The sequence below is a fragment of the Scyliorhinus torazame genome, chromosome 9 (genome assembly GCF_047496885.1).
Source record: "Scyliorhinus torazame isolate Kashiwa2021f chromosome 9, sScyTor2.1, whole genome shotgun sequence".
NCBI classification, from domain to species: Eukaryota; Metazoa; Chordata; class Chondrichthyes; order Carcharhiniformes; family Scyliorhinidae; genus Scyliorhinus; species Scyliorhinus torazame.
The window spans coordinates 258,173,204-258,185,493 of NC_092715.1; the positions used below are offsets into that span (position 1 = coordinate 258,173,204).

The window sequence follows — 12,290 nt, forward strand, 5'->3', positions numbered from 1 at the left end:
GGTGTGTGGCATGCACTGCCAGCAGAGGTGGTGGAGTCAGAGTCATTAGGGACATTTAAGCGACTCTTGGACGGGCACATGGACAGCAGTAAATTGAAGGGGTGTAGGTTAGGTTGATCTTAGATTAGGATAAATGGTCGGCACAACATTGTGGGCTGAAGGGCCTGTACTGTGCTGTACTGTTCTATGTTCTATGATTATTTGGAGCACACTTTCCTTCAGTCCAGCCTTTCAGGACGAGATTTCTGTTTCCAGTCTGCAATGGTTTTCACTGTAGCTTCATTCAGGTCTCTGCAGTTTCAGAAATACAGCTGCTCCTCTGGAAAAACACGCAGGAGAGAGAGAGAGAGCACGCCCTGAGTGTCCAGGTCTCCAACTGTGTTTCTCCCAGCTCTCTGAAAATCATCCCACTCAGGCAGTATCCGATCACCGTCAGCTCCACGCCTGTTTTAGTTCTGTTTCAGCTTTTCCGGCCCTTCTTTATCTTTTCTGCCTGCAACATGGTTTTCAATTTAAAGAGATAGGGTGGGATTCTCCGCTTGCCGACGCTGAAATCGTCATCGGCGATTGGGAGGAGAATCCATTTTTACGCCCGAATCGGGGCGACACCACTTTTCGGATGCTCCACTCCTTCAAAAACAGCATCATCGCGTCGCGCGGCGCCCGCCATGGCAAGAGCATTGGCGCACCATCGGAAGGCCCTCCCCCTGATGCTCCGCCCCAAATGGGCGCGTTCCCGACAGCACGAAACACTTATCCGTTTAATTTTCGTCAACCCCGCGTGGCGGCTGCAGACTGTATCCAGCGGCGCAACAGTCGGGGGGGGGGGGGGGGCGTTCTACTGGCCGGGGAAACTTCAGTGAGGGCTGGGGGGACTGGTGGTCCGGGGGTGGCGAGGAGGGGTCCAGGGGGTCACCACCCGGCAGACCGGCGCCATGTTGTACAGCGTGACCTCTGCAAGTCACTGCCATGCGCGGCCATGGACCCGGCAATTCTCTCGGCATTTATATCAGGAACGCTGGGGGTTTACGTGGCGCGGCTGCTCGCTCCCCTGGGGCAGCATCGGTGCGGGGGCGGCGCTGACTTTTCCATTGTAAAACCAGACGGATCCTCCGGATATATCCTCAAAATCGGAGAATCCAGCCCAGAATATTCCATCGCTGTTTCTCATGGTGATATAGAGCGGGATTCTGCCTCCCAGGACATTAAGTCCCCTCGCCGGCGTGAGAACCGGCGCCAACCACTCTGGCGTCAACAGCTCCCGAATGTGCGGAATTCTCCGCACTTTCGGGGGCTAGGTAGACGACGGAGGGGTTGGCACCGCTGCAGCCGGAGCCGAGGGGACTGCGCGAGTTCGCGCATGCGCCGAAGGGACAGCGTTATCTCGCGCATGCGCAGATCGGGCGGCCGTGTTTTGGCGCACGCGCATGGGGTTCTCTTCGCCGCGTCGGCCATGGCGGAGCCCGACAGGGGCCGGCGCGGAAGGAAGAAGTGCCCCCACAGAACAGGCCCGCCCGCAGATCGGTGGGCCCCGATCGCGGGCCAGGCCACCGTGGCCCCCCCCCCCCCCCCCCCACCGGGGTCGGACCCCCCGTGTCCCCCCCCCCCCCGAGGACCACCCCCACCAACTTACCTGCCAGGTCCCGCCGTGTGGGACTATGCATAATGCACGCCGACGGGACTGGCCAAAAACGGACGGCCGCTCGGCCCATCGGGGCCCGGAGAATTGCCGGTGTGGCCAATGGCAACGGCCCCCGACTGGCGTGGCGTGACGCCCGTCCCCGCCCGGAAAACAGCGCTGGAGAATCCTGCCCATAATAATTACTCAGTGAGGAAGGTCATAACTTATTGTGAGACTGAGGCCAATTACTGAGTTCTGTTGAACCCTTTGAATTCAACATTGGCGGCATGGTGGCACAGTGGTTAGCACTGCTGCCTCACAGCGCCAGGGACCCAGGGTCAATTCCAGCCTCGGGTGACGGTCTGTGTGGAATTTGCATATTCTTCCCGTGTCTGCGTGAGGTTTCTCCAGGTTCTCCTGTTTCCTCCCACAGTCCAAAGATGTGCAGTTCTGGTGGATTGACTGTGCTAAATTGTCCCTTAGTGTCCAAAGATGTGCATGTTAGGTGGGGTTATAGGGAAAGGGTAGAGCCTAGACAGGGTGCTCTTTCAGAGTTCGGTGCAGACTCGATGGGCCGAATAGCCTCCTTCAGCACCATAGGGATTCTATGGAACTTGCTAACAACCCGATTGTCGGACATTTTTCCATGCCCACTGCCTTTTACGGGCACCATACAGGCAAGCATATGAATTAGAAGCAAGAATTGGCCATTCAGCGTCTCAATCCTGGTCCCCCATTCAATAACATCGTGACTGATCTGATTGTGGCCTCAACTCCACATTCCGCCGACCCCCCGATAACCTTTACACTGGCTTGTTAGCCAAGGACCTACCAACCTTTGACTCCATTGTTAGTCAAGAACTCATCTACCTCTGCCTTAAAACTATTAAACCACCCTGCCTCCGCTGTTCTCTGGGGTGGGGAAGAGAGTTCCCCAGTCCCTTGACTTTCTGAGAGACAACATTTCTTCTCATCTCGGTCTGAAATGGAGGCCCCTTTGGAGGTGAAAAGGTTGGGGAGCTTTTTTATGGTAGCTGTGATGAGGCGGTACATGGGTCACGCTGCCACCAGGCTGGATGTAGCCGCAGAATCTACGGTGCATGTGGAAATATCTGGATGAGTTTATATGTCAGATTTTCAACTTTTAAAGCCTGCCATGAAAAGCAAGCGGACCACTCAGTTTCCGTTCTACCTCCCTAACCCCGCTGAGAGAGGGAATATCCAACCATGGGACACTATAGTTGCCTCAGTGTCCTCAGGTTTGAGATGGAGAAGAAACAGCCTGCGTTCCCATCCCCGCTGTGCCAGCAGTGGGTGGCAGCCTCAATCTAAGGGCTTTGGGTTCCATTCCAGAGGATTCGACTAGTTCCTTGTTGGCTGGTGCAGACATGGTGGGCCAAATGCCTCTAGCCGAGTTGGAAATCTCTACGATTCTACGAGGTGAGAGCCTCAGTCCAAACCGTCACCTCTCGCAAAATTAGTCCATGGACATGAACGCCAACGATCAGGCTGGCACTCCAATGCAGGACTGAGGTGGTGCTGCATTGTTGGAGACCCTCTTTCGGATGAGGCCCCTTGTGCCTTGTTGGCCGGACAGGACATTTCCTGTGGTACTATTTTGAAGAAGAGCATGGGAGTTCACCCCGCTATCCTTGCCAGCTTTTATCCCTCAACCCAACACGACAGATAACTTGGCCATTGATAGTATTGCTATTTGTGGGAGCTTACTGAGCTTAAATCGGCTGCCATATTTCTTACATTGCAACAATGACGACACTTGCAAAGTGCCTGCAAAGCATTTTAAGGCATCCTATCCTGAGGTCATGAAACACGAATGCGGGTCTGTTTTTAAGGACACAGAGATGTTGATGACAAAGGCTGTCAGGAGCCCACCCTGCAGGTAGAATCAACTCTGACCCAGAGGGACCTTTGGTGTGCGTGCCCACAGCTCCTTAAAAGTGGCTGGACAGGTAGATGAGGTGGTCAAGAAGACACATGGGATACTTGCCTTTATTAGCCGAGGCACCGAATATAAGAGCTGGGAGGTTGTGTTGCAAGTGTGTGAAATGGTCAAAGCTGGAATGCTGGATGCAGTTCTGGTCACTGCACTGTACGGAAGAGCTGATTGCACCAGAGAGACGATTTGCAAGGATGTTGCCTGGACTGGAGAATTGTAATTATGTGGAAAGATTGGATAGGCGGGGGTTGTTTCCTTTGCTTCAGAGGAGAGTAAAGCAAGACCTTGGGCTGGATGCTCCAGTCCCTCAAAAGCGTGTTTTCCGGTGGCGCGCCTTTCTTAGGCAGCGGGATTCTCTCTTCCCGCCGCTTGTCAATGGGATTTCCCGCTGAAGCCGCCTCACACCGCCGGAAAACCCGCGAGCAGGGGTGCGCTGCCGGCGGGAAAAGAGAATCGCAACAGTCGTAGACTTCCAGCCCTTATTGAAGTATATAAATTTATCAGGGGCCTAGATAGACTGGATAGGGAGGCATTACTCCGTCTGGTTGAAGGGTCCATAACAAGTGATTAAGAGTAAGAGGTCGGAGCTTTAGAGGGGGTTCAAGAGGAAATGTTTCCACTCACAAGGTGATGCGGATCTGAAACTCACTTTCGGGAAGGGTGGTAGAGGCAAACCCTCTACCACTTGGAGTGCCTTAAACTACAAGCTCTGGAGCAGGGGCGGAAGGTGAGATTTGACTGGACGACTCCCTGTTGGTTGACGCAGCCACAATGGGCCAAATGGCCTCACTCCGGGTTGTAAATCTATATGATTCTACGAGGTGGGGGCCTCAATCCAAACCATCACCGGTGGCAAAATGACCCCAGTGGAAAATCCTGCATTCTAAATATTAACAGGAATATAAATAAATGCTATCAGGGCCGGTATGGGACCTTAGCAATGCTTTCTACCAAGCTTCCTTTTCACAATATGTTTATATTTGCACTGTTAACACGTGATAGATCAATGCTGAGGCATCCCCGGTGCCTATATGGAGCAGGAAATTATTTCAGAGCAAGTTATGGAAATGATGTTCCGTTGCGTTACGGGAACGTGTCCCTGAAATTTGGCCTCGCCCATTAGAAAGGAAAGAGAGAACATTTAAAGAGGAATTTGTAAGAAACGGATCAGCCAATTGGTGGGCAGCAACGTGAAACGAGATAAATCGCTTCAGTAATGTTGGCTAAGGGATAAACCGGGCTTCGGTTTAATGTATCATCTGTCAGGCAGCACCTCTGAGAGTGCAGCAATCCTTCGGTACCCCCGTGAGGCACCATCTTGGATTATGAAGTGGGACTTGAACTCACAACCCTCAGGCTCAAAGGCAAAAGGGTAAGGATGTGAATGAGATTGAAGATGTTCAGAGAAGGTTTACCAGACTAATACCTGGAATGGGTGTGTTGACTTAAACGTTGCAGAGGTTAGGCTTGTACCTGCTGGAGTCTAGACGAGTCAGAGGTGACTTGATAGAAACATAGAATCCTGAGGGGTCTTCGCAGGGTGGATGTGGAGAGAATCCAGAACTTGGGTTGTGGAAGAATCTAGAACTGGGGATCACTCTTTAAAAATAAGAGATCGCCCATTCAAGAGGGCGATGAGGAGGATCCCCGGGGGGGGGGCGGCGCGATTCTCCGGGCCCCGATGGGCCGAGCAGCCGTCTGTTTTTGGCCAGTCCCGCCGGCGTGAATCACTCAACTGACGAACCTGCGGGACCTGGCAGGTAAGTCGGCAGGGGGTGGACCACGGGGGGGGGGGGGGGGGGGGGGGGGCGTGGAAATCCGACCCGGGGGGGAGGGGGGGCCCACGGTGGCCTGGCCCGCGATCGGGGCCTGCCGATCTGCAGGCGGGCTTGTTCCGTGGGGACACTTCTTTCTTCCACGCCGGCCCCTGTCGGGCTCCGCCATGGCCGGCGCGGAGACGAGAACCCCCCCCCCTGCGCATGTGCCAAAATACGCCGGCCGGTCTGCGCATGCGCGGAACCACGCCGGCAGTTCCGCGCGTGCGTGAACTCGCGCAGTCCCTTCAGCGCCGGCCGGAGCGGCGCCAACCCCTCCGGGGTTCACCTAGCCCCCAAAAGTGTGGAGAGCTCCGCGCTTTCGGGGGCTATTGACGCCGGAGCGGTTGGCGCCGGTTCTCCCGCCGGCGTGGGGACTTAGTCCCCAGAAGGGAAATACCGGCCCATGAGTCTTTGAAACTCTCTTCCTCAAAAGGCAGTGGAAGCAGAGTCTTTGAATATTTTTAAGGCAGAGCAAGGTAGATTCTTGATAAGTAAGGGGGTGAAAAGTTATTGGGGGTAGAAAGAAATGTGAAGTCGAGGTTACAATCAGATCAGCCCACGATCTTATTGTAGCAGGCTCAAGGGGCCGAATGGCCTACTCCTGCTCCTCGTACATTTGTACGTACCTAAGTGTGCACCATGTGACAGGTTAGGGACAATCTCATTAGCTTCCCAGCTCCCGACCATCACCTCCATTCCTGCTTTGCCCCATCTCCCCGTTCTCCCACTCCCAGTGAGGGGCAATATCTCTTGAAACATCCAATTATCAGTTAGGTGCGGCTGACAAAGTGACAGATCTTTTTCATTCATTTCCGGGATGTGGGCTACGCTGGCCTGACCAACATTTATTGCCCGTCCACGATCGCCGTCGAGATGGTGGTGGGGATCTGCCTCCTTGAACCGCTGCAGCCCCTGTGGTGTAGGTACACCCACAGTGCTGTTAGTGTCGGGCAAAGCTAACTTCGACAAATAACCCCAACCAGGCGAAGGAATTAGCCTAACTGGTGGGGGACTGAACATCAAAAGAAAGCTAAAAAATACAGACTGCACCAGCCATTTGTGGAAGATTGTCATTTGATGCATAATTCTTTCGTAGCTTGCATTGCTTACTTCGGAAACATTTCCTACACGGATCTTTGCAAAACCATTCCCGATCCACAAATTAGGTGGACTATATAGAACAAGTAGATTCAGATTGGGAAGGTCAAGGGGAGATTTAGTAGAGATGTTCACAACATCTGACAGGCTTTGATGAGTAGAAACTCTCTCCGCTGGCTGGGGGGGGGGGGAATAGAGGGGGATGGGAATATTTGATGCCGCAAGGTAGTTGTGGTGTGGAAGGCAGGTGGAAGCAGATTGTGCTAATTTTTAGAAAGGATAAATGGTGCGGGGTGATGGCGAGAGGCCAGAGGAGTGAGGCGAATGGGACCGGCCTCTCAAAGGGGCCAGCACAGACATGATGGGCTGAATGGCTTCCTTCTGTGCTGTGTGATCCTTCTTTCCACGGTGCTGAGGCTTGCTTTGTTGGAGTGTTCGATATTTTACGTTTAAAAACAAAATTTAGGTCCCTTAGAGGTTTACAATGGAATGCAAATGGTGCAAGGGAGTGACTGGATATTTTAGCCTTTCAAATCCAGGAAACAATATCAACGGTAGGAGCTTGCCACCTCAGGAAAGGAGCTCCCAAATTATAATCACACAGAAGGGGTCCTGCTGAAGTGGAAGTTGGCAACAGATCTGGAACACGATCTGGAGCAGAAGAGACGCAGGGTTGACTGGATTATTTTTAGTGTGTTTCCTCGTGTTCCCTCCCTTTCTCTCTCTCTGTCATCGGCACTATAGCTGCAAGCTCGTCTGCCCCCCACACACACACTGTAACACATTCCCACACACCCCCTCCTAACGGCGAGGACCCTCCCTCTGCCCTGACCCTAATCTAGGAGGAGCAAACACCCAGAGGCACGTCAAAGCAAAAAAAAAAGAAAAGATCGACGTGCCAACTATCCCCCTGCTCAAGCTCCTTGTCACTGCACATACAAGGCTAGTGGAAGCAGTGTGGAGAAAATGCCGTTACATTAAACCTGCTGCCAGCATTGACCCAGTGACTGAGATTAGCCTTTTGCAGTTGAACTAATCGGCAGTGACACCCAGCAGAGGCCAGAAACCCACCTCCTGCAATCCCCCTCCCACCACCACCTCCCCTTTCTTCAATCTACCTGAGTGCTACGGTCTCTCTTTTGTGACTAGACTCTTCTGTATCCCCCCCCCTTCTAGGATGGCAGAGGCCGAACTACAGACACAGAGGCTGCACGCCATAACAGTAAGTCAACTCTCTCTTTCTATTTTCTGCCAGATTTGTAAATGCCCAGTGCATTCAGCCCATGTGTCAGGAGCCTACCTTTATTTTATTTTTTTTTTGGGGGGGAGGCAGAGCTGGGAGGAGGCCAGGCGTTAAAAGAAGTCAGCTGGGGACGCCAGTGTGCCTGTAACCCAGGCACCTTCGTGGATAAGCCATAAGAATCTCCCACAGCCACTGTGTTAAACCGTGCTCCCGCCTGGCACATTGAGCAGAAAGCTGTGTCACTTGTGGGTGTTGCTGTCGACTGCTCCTGTTTTTGGACATGGCTTTTGTTTTATTGGCGTCCCTTCCCCGAAGGTAATCAAGAAAATTTTTAAAAATAAGTTCAAACCTGAGGAAAATTCTGTCACAATTTCTCTTTTTTTTCCCCCCCGAAAAAAGAGACGACAGCAGGAGCTCAGACTCTGAACTGGGTTGTTCTGTGTGATTAAAAGCCGTGCAACATTTCCAAACAGCACTCAGACTTAACTGCTGAGTGCCCGGTTTAACCCTTTAAGGGCATATCAGCAGCTAGCACTGGGCTCTCGACTTATCACAGAAAATCAGCAACGTTCAAACTCGGATTCACTGATTACAATAATAATAATAACCTTTTATTGTCACAAGTATGAAGTTACTGTGAAAAGCCCCTGGTCGCCACATGTTCGGGTGAGCTGGTACGGGAATTGAACCCACGCTGCTGGCCTTGTTCTGCATCACAAACCAGCTGTCTAGCCCACTGTGCTAAACCAGTCCCTGGTTGGTTATTAATTTCTAAGATCTACATAATCTGCGTTTGATCAAGGCAGCGTTGTTTTATGTACCGCATTGATTTTTCCCTTATTCTACATTTTCAAGTGGAGTGCTATAATTTCAAAACATGATTGTCACGGGGCAGTTCTTAATTCATTGCACGCTCGGAATATATTAAACTGTTCAGAACCTGTTGTTAAAGTCATAGAGCCAGAGAACCCCTACAGAAGGTCATTTGGCCCATAAAGCCTTTACCGAAAGAGCAAGTCTGGTCCGAAAGAGCCCCCCCACATCCCCGCAACCTTAGATAACCTGCGCACCTTTGGACGCTTAGGGGCAATCCACCTAACCTGCACACCCTCGGACTGTGGGAAGAAAGCGGAGCACCCGGAGGAAACCCACGCGGACACGGGGAGAACGTGCAGACTCCGCACACACAGTGACCCGAGGCCGGAATCATACCCGGCTCCCTGGTGCTGTGAGGCAGCAGTGCTAACCACTGTGCCACTGTTCACCCATTCTTGAAAAAGTATTTGCTACTACAGATAAAGATCCAATTGTCCCCAAATCATCTTACTATTCACTTGATTATATTTTTTAAGGTGTGCTGGACATTTGTGTAAATCGGTGCTTGAAAGGTTCCATTTGTTTGAGTGCTGCTGGTAAACTCAAATCATGAACTATGTCTTATAGGGATTTTCAGAAAAGAACGAGGGAAGCTAATAGTCAAAAAGGCAGAAAATCAAACATCGCTACCAATCAGATTTGGACAGCATCTTTATCTCAGTGCTTTTTTATTTTTTCCGACATCTCCGCTCCTTTTTGTGCATCACTGATTTTAATCCCTCCTCCATTGCCAGCTGTGCCATTTGCTGCCCAACCCGCTAAATTGAGGCATTCCCTCCACAAACCTCACTGCCACACAGCCTCTCTCTCTCCCTCTTTCAGACGGGAGGTGACGGTGTAGTCACTGGACGAATAATTTGGGGACCCAGGGGGTAATGCTCCAGGGACCCGGGTTCGAATCCTACCACGGAGGGTGGTGAAATTTGAATTTGATAAAAACGTGGTGTTAAGAGTCTGACAATGACCATGAAACTCATTGTCGCTTGTTGTTGAAAAAAACCACATCTGGCTATCCTTTGGGAAGGAAATCTGCCTTCCTTACCTGGTCTGAACGACGTGTGACTCTAATGTGATGGATTGAAATGGCCTAGGAATCCAATTGGTTCAAGGCAATGGAACAAGAAAATGGTGGCCCATCCAGCAACGCCCACATCTCAAGAATGAAAAGAATTCTGCTTAAAACCTACCTTTGGACATCTGTCCTAATATCTCCTTTTGCGGGTCAGAGGTGATCCTCGGTAGCGGTGGGTGGGGCACTATACAAATGCAAAGCTGTTGTTTTTAGCTCAAATCTGAAAGGTACCGGTATTGTTTCCCTCCAAATGAACTCAGGTTATGATAGATTTCTTTTTTTTCTTTAATTTAGAGCATCCAATTTTTTTTTTCCAATTAAGGGGCAATTTAGCGCGGCCAATCCACCTACCCTGCACATCTTTGGGTTGTGGGGGCGAAACCCACGCAGGCACGGGGAGAATGTGCAAACTCCACACGGACAGTGACCCAGGGCCGGGATCGAACCTGGGACCTCGGCGCCGTGAGGCAGCAGGGTTAACGCACTGCTCCACCACGCTGCCCGTAGCTTGTGATAGTTTTCAGGTGTTAAATGATTGGAAGACACTTCACACCCAAAATGATAGGTCTTGCTGCAGCTGTCAGCAGTGACGGCCTCCCCACTGAGGAGGGACTGAAATCATTCGGAACTGGAGCTGGCTGTATCAGTGAGGAATTGGACACTGGGGGAATTTCCTTTCCGCCCCTTCGGCAGACGAGCGAGCAGCCTGAATTTGATATGTAGCCCAAGATGTTGACACAGGTGATCCTCATTAAAAACGCAGCTACTCCACTTGGCTGATTTATCTCGCTGCAGAGAGAACAGTTTTGGTGGGAGGAGCCTTTGCGAATGGATAATAATAGCAGCTTCTGTGATTGGGACAAATAGTTAGTGGGGGTGGAGGCTGAAAAATTGAGAGTCTCACCAAATGTCCTCAAGCTTCAGCTGTGTGACATTTGCAAGGCTTGTAGACACGGTATCCCGTGTCCCTGAAAAAAAACAGCTCTCAGGGCAAAGGTTTCCTAAAAAAAAACGGTCAAAAGAACTGCAACTGCCCATCAGTGAGCGCAAACGAACATACGGAGCTCCGAATCAGGGATGCTTTTGTGGCAGGTATGACTTCTTCCCAAATTCGCCAGCGACTGCTAGAGAGAGACTCATTAGGGCTCACAGAGGCACGGGCCCTTGCGGCCTCCCTCGATGTGGCCTCACAAAATGCCCGCGCCTACGGACCCAACCGCGCGGCAGCTCCTTGGGCTCCGTGGGCCCCCGTTGCGACCGACTCCCCAGCACCCCCCCACCCCTCCGCAAGCCTACGCGGCCAGAGCACCAGACCACCTGGGTGGGCCCCACTGCTATTTTTGCGGGCAGTCGAAACACCCCCGGCAGCGCTGCCCGGCCCGCTCGGCCATCTGTAAAAGTTGCGGCAAAAAGGGGCACTACTCAGCAGTGTGCCAGTCCCGGGGGGTCGCCGCAATCTCCGGAGGAGAACGAGAACAGCAGACTCAACCCCCCCCCAACGATCCATGTGCGGCCAACGGGCGCCGCCATTTTGGGTCCCGGGCACCACGCGGGGAGGATGGGCGCCGCCATCTTGTGACCCCCGGCCACGTGCGAGCCATGGGTGCGGCCATCTTGGCTGATAGCCAAGGACCCCAGCATAGACGGCTCCACGGGGTCTGAAGAAAATGCCCAGATGCAGCAACCACGACTGGCTTCGGTGACCCTGGACCAGTCGCGGCCCCAGACGCTCCAAACGGCATCAACAGCGGTGCTGGTCAACGGGTACAAAACGCCATGTCTGAACGACTTTGGGAGCACGGAAAGTTTTATCCATCCGGATACGGTAAGACGCTGTTTTCTTTCCATTCGTCCGAGCACCCAAAAGATTTTCCTGGCAGCGGGATCCCATTCAGTAGAGATCAAAGGGTTCTGCATCACGAACCTAACGGTGCAAGGGAGGGAGTTTAAGAATTATCGGCTTTATGTCCTTCCCCACCTCTGCGCTCCCACGCTCCTAGGGTTAGATTTCCAATGTAACCTCCAGAGCCTAACATTCCAATTCGGCGGCCCTATACCCCCCTCACTATCTGCAGCCTCGTGACCCTCAAGGTTGAACCGCCTTCCTTGTTTGCGAACCTCACCCCGGATTGCAAACCCGTCGCCACTAGGAGCAGACGATACAGCGCCCAGGATCGGACGTTTATCCAGTCTGAAGTCCAGCGGCTGCTGAAGGAAGGCATAATCCAGGCCAGCAATAGTTCCTCGAGAGCCCAGGTGGTAGTTGTAAAGACCGGGGAGAAGCAGAGGATGGTCGTAGACTATAGTCAAACCATCAACAGGTACACGCAGCTAGATGCGTACCCTCTCCCCCGCATATCCGACATGGTCAATCGGATTGCACAGTACAAGGTCTTTTCCACCGTGGACCTCAAGTCCGCATACCACCAGCTTCCCATCCACCCGAGTGACCGCAAGTACACGGCCTTCAAGGCAGACGGGTGGCTCTACCACTTTTTAAGGGTCCCATTTGGCATCACTAACGGAATCTCTGTCTTCCAATGGGAGATGGACCGAATGGTTGACCAGCACGGTTTGCGGGCCACGTTCCCATACCTCGACAATGT

General features: G+C 52.4%; 1 protein-coding gene across 4 annotated transcripts in view; it reads left to right on the forward strand.

Moving 5' to 3' along the window:
* Positions 1-12,290, forward strand: part of palm2akap2 (PALM2 and AKAP2 fusion) — a 475,642-nt gene that overhangs the window by 84,139 nt on the left and 379,213 nt on the right. For all 4 annotated transcript variants that reach the window (XM_072517289.1, XM_072517288.1, XM_072517293.1 and 1 more), the window contains exon 3: positions 7,670-7,715. In XM_072517289.1, the coding sequence (XP_072373390.1) occupies positions 7,670-7,715 (46 nt within the window). The remainder of the gene's footprint in view (positions 1-7,669; positions 7,716-12,290) is intronic.